The sequence below is a fragment of the Platichthys flesus genome, chromosome 23 (assembly GCF_949316205.1).
Source record: "Platichthys flesus chromosome 23, fPlaFle2.1, whole genome shotgun sequence".
NCBI lineage: Eukaryota > Metazoa > Chordata > Actinopteri > Pleuronectiformes > Pleuronectidae > Platichthys > Platichthys flesus.
Window position 1 is genome coordinate 977,397 of NC_084967.1, and position 6,095 is coordinate 983,491.

The window sequence follows — 6,095 nt, forward strand, 5'->3', positions numbered from 1 at the left end:
GAACAATCTAACAATGGATTAAGAAGCAATGTAGTCGGTTGCTAATTCTGACACAAAATATGTCAAGGTAGAGTTGTGTGGTTGTAATGCTCAGAGATTTTAACACTATTAATAAGATAAATTCAGCCATCGATACCAGAATGTGAGTGAATGTGCTTAGCCTACTTAGATCAGATTTCATGAGCTGATGCTAATTACAGATGATTAGGCGGTGAGTTGGTAACTTTGAATCTCCTGTAGGTGGGATTTCATGGCCATAGAGGTTCTACCAGCAGTTTCAGCCGACAGGATTAAGGTCTGCCAGCAGGTTTACCTTATGAGCAATTTGTAGCTTTCTTGTTCAGGCAAAAAGTTGGAGCCTTTGTGATATGTTGTTGGCAAAATAAAGCTACTTACACAACTTTGCTCTGAAACATCCAGATCAGTAGTTCTAAACTTTTTTCTGGAACAGTGGCCCCCTATACCTTATCCAGGTCCCTTATGTCAACTACATTTCTTCTGAATAGCCAAAACACAAAACCCTATTCTCTAATCAACACTGTAAACTGGCAAAACTGTTAACACTGTTCATCCCGGTAAGAGACACTTTGCTAAATTAAATCACCCATTTTGCAAAACTGCATGTACAGTTAAATAAATCTGTTTGGTGGTAAAACACTCATTACATTCAGCTCTGGTCAGATGGTTTACATTAAATCTGCCACTTGTTTATGCCATGTCCTTGCAGCTGTCTGTTTCCACATCCTTAACTTTACACACTCATTTCTTCCATTTGTCCAATTTGATGTTTTGTAAACCAAAATGGACAGGGGCAAGCGTTTTCTTTTTTTCACTCTTTAAAAAAAACTATCCAACAATAAACAAGTCAGTTTTTAAGCAATGATGACACACAACGTTAAAGTTTAATCGGAATTTTCTGTGTGACGCTGCTGTTACAAGAAAAATACAACATTTTATAATGACACTGCTCTTTCCAGAACTGCTGTTCTTATTCAGTATTTGCTGTTATGATAGATCCTTGTCTATAGTTTGCTCTGGGAAATACATGTACATACTGGTATTGCTATTGAAGCATTTGAAGACAGAATTTGATGTGCAAGTCAAAACTCCAGACACATTCTCATTCACTTAACACATTTAGAAGTGTGGCACACTTTGACCCAGACTGACACACAGAGGCTCAAAGGTTAGAAACAACTTCAATCCCCAGTGCGACTGTGGCTGAGGGGAAGAAAGGTCGTACTCCTACCAGGTCAGCAGTTCGATCCCCAGTCTTCCCCATATGCATGCCAAATTGCCCCTTATAGAACAAAAAAATTAAGTGCTAATAGATGCATTGTGTGTGTGAATGGGTGAATTGAAAAATGTACTGTATAGCACTTTGGTTATCAAGAGTAGAAAAGCTATATAAATACAAACCATTTAGCCTCTTGTCATCATTAACACAGAACCAACCGAAATGTTAAACATCGCGTAGGATCATACAAATCTAAACGCCATCAATGTTTCTGGAGGTCCACCGGGTGATTTGCTCAGACGGGGCATCATGTTTACGTTGTCATTTTGGACAAAGTGAGCTTTCATTGTGGAGAAAGAATATGTGAATGATTTTCAATATTTAACCCTCTCTCCCGCAACCCTATAGAAGACTTATCCTCATCATGGCGGTGAAAAGTGTATGACCGAAACCCAGCTACCCAAGAAACACTTTACACTAATGTAAACATACGTGTTTCAATAAGTGCAGGAATGTGTAAATATACTAGTAAATACTTTCAGAACTTTTTCAGGAAAGAATTTAGTTTTCTTTCTATGCCAAGTGCTTTGCATTGTTTTGTATTAATTTATGTAGTTTGTATACATTAGCTGATGCAGTTGACGGCAGAGTTTGGTTTAGGGTAAAGATAAAATAGTTTCAAATCAATTGTTTGATTTTACAAACAAGAGTGAGTGTAGCTTGAATTTTTTGCAATTCAGAAAAACTAAAATAAAGGCTTGTCCCCCCTGAATATGAATAGGTATTTGTTCTTTAATATTCACCTGATATTCAATAACAATACAATATGTAATGTTACAAATATTAAGTATATAAATATTTATTAATATTATTATTAAAATAGTTATACTTGATTAGTCAGTTATATGTAACAACAAATTATGATGAATCTGTTCTATTAAACAGCATTTCTACAAAGATTATTAGCTTTTTTAACCATTATAACTGAGTGATCACATAACCATGACAACTTGACAATGTGACTTCTTATCAATTTAATACATTGAAATGCAGAGATCTATCTACTGCAAAAGTGTAAATCATAAAGTTAAGAACACAAGTCACATCTAGATTGTTTCTCTGTAAACTGACATTCACTTATGTGGCTTGTGTACTGTGTCCATGAAAAACAACTGAATCCTCTCCCACATATTAAAAAGACACAATATGTTGCTATGCTGAATGTGATCTCATGGGGAGTCCCAAGTGAGACACGTCAAAGTCAGATAGCTCACCCACATGTTCACTAAATATTCAACTTGTATCTGAATGAATTCTATTGTGCTTTTGCAATGATTTTGAAGAACAGAAGCTTCTTGCACATGTTTCGCAACCATAGGGTTTCTCACCTGTGTGGGTTCTCATGTGATTTTTAAGGATGCTACTTTGTCTAAAAGCTTTCCCACAAGTCTTGCAAGAATATGGCTTTTCACCTGTGTGAATTTTCAAATGCTTGTTCAAACCTGTTTTCTGATTGAATCTCTTCCCACAGGTGTTGCAGGAGTATGGTTTCTCTCCTGTGTGGATTCTCAAGTGGAGCATCAAGTCTGTCTTGATTCTGAAACTTTTCCCACATATTTCACAAGTATATGGCCTCTCACCTGTATGGATTCTTAGATGAACATTCAATGTTGGTATGTCAGTGAAACCTTTACCACAGGTCTTGCAAGGGTACGGCCTCTCACCTGTGTGGGTTCTCAGATGTATAATTAACCAGGACTGGAACTTAAACGATTTCCCACAAGTTTCACATGTTAAAGACTTTTTACTTTTGTGAGTGTAAAGGTGCTTCTTTGTTGGGAAAGAGTTATCTACATTGTCACTGTGGCTTGTGTTATTGTGATGAGTCTTCTTTCTCTTCGACTCTTCATCTCTAGTTGATCCCGGGTCCACATCATCGCTTCCTCTCTGATCTTTGTGCTCAGCTACAGGAGAGTTGTGAGAGAGAAGTTGGTCACTCTTTGGTTCTTCTCCACTGTGGTCGATCTCCTCACTAGTAGGAGTCAACATAAAGTGATCTCTCTCCTGCTTCAGTACAAGCTGCTCTCCCTCCTGACTGCTGCAGAGTTCATCCCGCTCCTCTTTAATCTGTGGAGGCTCTGGGTCTGTTTGGTCCAGACTGGAGCTTCTCTCCTGGCCACAGAGCTGCTGCTCAGTGAGAACCACCTCCTTCTCCTTACAGACATGCTGTGGGGGCTCTGGAGGAATAAAGGAGACATGAACTTTGAAAAATAACGCGTTATGAACAAATTACAGGATTAATTCGTTATTTAACGCATGCGCACAAGGACCTTCCAACATACCCACAATTCCACCCCCTCTGCACTAGTTGCCGCTTTATGCAGTCAGACGGCAGCTGCCATTCAATCAAATAAACAACATGGATAATTCTGATGAACCTGAGAACCTTCTCGACGGGAAGATTGTGTTGCAAATTATTGAACATACAATAAACATACAATAAAACCAAGGTGATATGTACACTGTGGGAAGACGTTATCGTTTCACAGTAGTAATACTACCACCGCAACGTGAAGCATGCGTTGGTCGGCGAGGGGCGTTCAAGTGCAATGCACCGAACCAGACTCACTCACAGGACACATTGTGCAAAAGAAGCGGTCAGCTTTACTGTCAGAGAATGTGAACAAGTTAGTTTGCCTCACCAACTGGCTAACGAACGACTAGCTAAGAGGACCTTGTGTCATGGTGTGGTTAATGGTTGTTTGACAAAAAATATAGAAAAATTCAACCATCATATAAAAAGAATGGCTAAGAAGTTTGATTTAAAAAGAAAAGAAAAAAGTTTTATTCAACCATACAATGGCTAAGAAGCCTGAATTCTGTTTAGGATGAAGATTATATTAATGTTCCATATTGAATAGCAAAGAGAACTGCTAAAGAACTGCTGAGTTGCAGCACCATTGTTTTGTTTATTTATGATTATTAAAAGAAAACATGTTAAATATATATATCCGTCTTTTGTCATAAATTGTTTGTTTTCACAAAAATATACAGAGAAATCGGTAATGTGATTAATCATGATTGATCCATAGAAACCTGTGATTAATTTGATTTAAAAATTGTAATCATTTCACAGCCCTAATTTAAACCATAAGGATCTTTATGAGTCCTGTTCCTGTGTCTATTTTCATCAAGACCATTCTATTTGTACACATATGTCTTGTGTTGCTTTAGCCCGGATTTCTAAACAATATCCAGTACAGCCAATATATACAGTTTAGTCAGTCATTGATAACTGTCAATCATGATGTTCCACCCCAGTTTTATAGTATCAAGTAAATAATTTAAATCACTTGATCATACATCAGCATGATAATAACAGCTAGATGACAGAAACCATCTTCGAGTAAATGCATTTAACGTGTAAGTTGATCTTTAGTTTGGTCCATCCCCCACTTATTGTTACGTGTTGCAAATCAATTCTATATTTAATACAGAATGTCGACATCAAAGTATTAGAGATTTAATCTATCAGGCTTTTTGGACGTTTATAGTAAACACATGAAACTAAAATTATTAAAATCATATAGGTTTTGTAAAGGGACTGTCCCACTGACAAGACAAATGGAAATATTTTCATGAAATTTTGTAAATTGTTGCTCTTACTGTTACCATGATATTATTTAGCTTCCTCTCTCACTGGGTTGACACTGTTATTATTCCAATGTTAATTTTCTTGAATCATCTCCGTAACTTCCAAAAGATGAACAGCAAACTGATCATGTTCACTATGAGGTTAGAGAGATTCAGATTGGACATAAAGATAAAACCTCAACCTTAAGATTGAAAACCTTAAAGGACTTCATAGACTGCGGGCTGTTTGAAAAGGGATGAGTTAATAAAGCACGGTGCGTTCACGCCTATTGTTCGGACTTTGTTTCAAATTTCCTCAGTGATGCTTGAGTGAAGTCACATTCCCTTAGTCTTATACATACTGTGCGACCGGGGTTAGATGTTTACTGGTTCATGCTATTCCTGAAAAAGTGAAATTATTTATGCACCTGAAGTTTTCCGTTCATATGCAGGTGAAACTAATAATAACAGTACGTGCAGAGCCGAACGATCCTCCGAGACCTTTTCCTGAAGACCACTGTGTTTGTACTCACCTGTCCTGTGAAGCTTTATCTCAGGTTTCCAAACGATATCCAACAACCTGCGCTGACGAACGATCTCTTTCTCGTACTCGACGACAGTTTGTTCAAAGACTCTGAATATTTCTTCAGCGGCAGAAGTTAGTCGCTGACTGACAAACTCTCTCAACCCGTGAACTGAAGACATTGTTGCTTCTTCACCACTGATGTGTTTATTATCGTCTTCGCGCTGTTTCCACTCAAACATAGTGATAAAGCTTCCGGGTGTTCACCACCGCTGATTGTGGATTCTCCTTTTCATCTTCTTCTGGTGTTTATTAGCGGTTAGCCAGCCAGTTTATAGGTGCATTACAATGCAGTACCCCCACCTTCTGGCCTGGAGTGTGGAGAAGTAGATATGACCTGATATGAATTCCCTTCTTTATTCACAATATTTTTTCACACTGTCAATACATGAGTGACATTTTTCCGGTTTCAAAGTTTCAAAGTACTATATTTGTAATATTAAGTAGGGCACGGCCAGCCCTGGCAATGTTGGAGACCTAGACATGATTTCAGATTGCCGCCCCCCACACACACAAATTCCTTTGCACAAATACAAATATTTAATACAAATTTACAGAGAGTCTGAAATCTGCTGTACTGACTGCTAGCGAGCTATTCATGTCGACAAAAATAACCACAAATGATGTGCAATCCTCGTGCGA

At 37.9% G+C, this 6,095-nt stretch overlaps 1 protein-coding gene across 1 annotated transcript; it reads right to left on the reverse strand.

Annotated features, from left to right (window-relative positions):
- Positions 1 to 883: 883 nt before the first annotated feature.
- Positions 884 to 5,679, reverse strand: LOC133948573 (zinc finger protein 502-like). The gene is made up of 2 exons (XM_062382402.1): positions 5,404 to 5,679; positions 884 to 3,474 (listed from the first exon to the last, which is right to left on the reverse strand). The coding sequence occupies exons 1-2, from the start codon at positions 5,633 to 5,635 to the stop codon at positions 2,531 to 2,533; spliced, it is 1,176 nt and encodes a 391-aa protein (XP_062238386.1). The 5' UTR covers positions 5,636 to 5,679; the 3' UTR covers positions 884 to 2,530.
- Between the last annotated feature and the right edge of the window lie 416 nt (positions 5,680 to 6,095).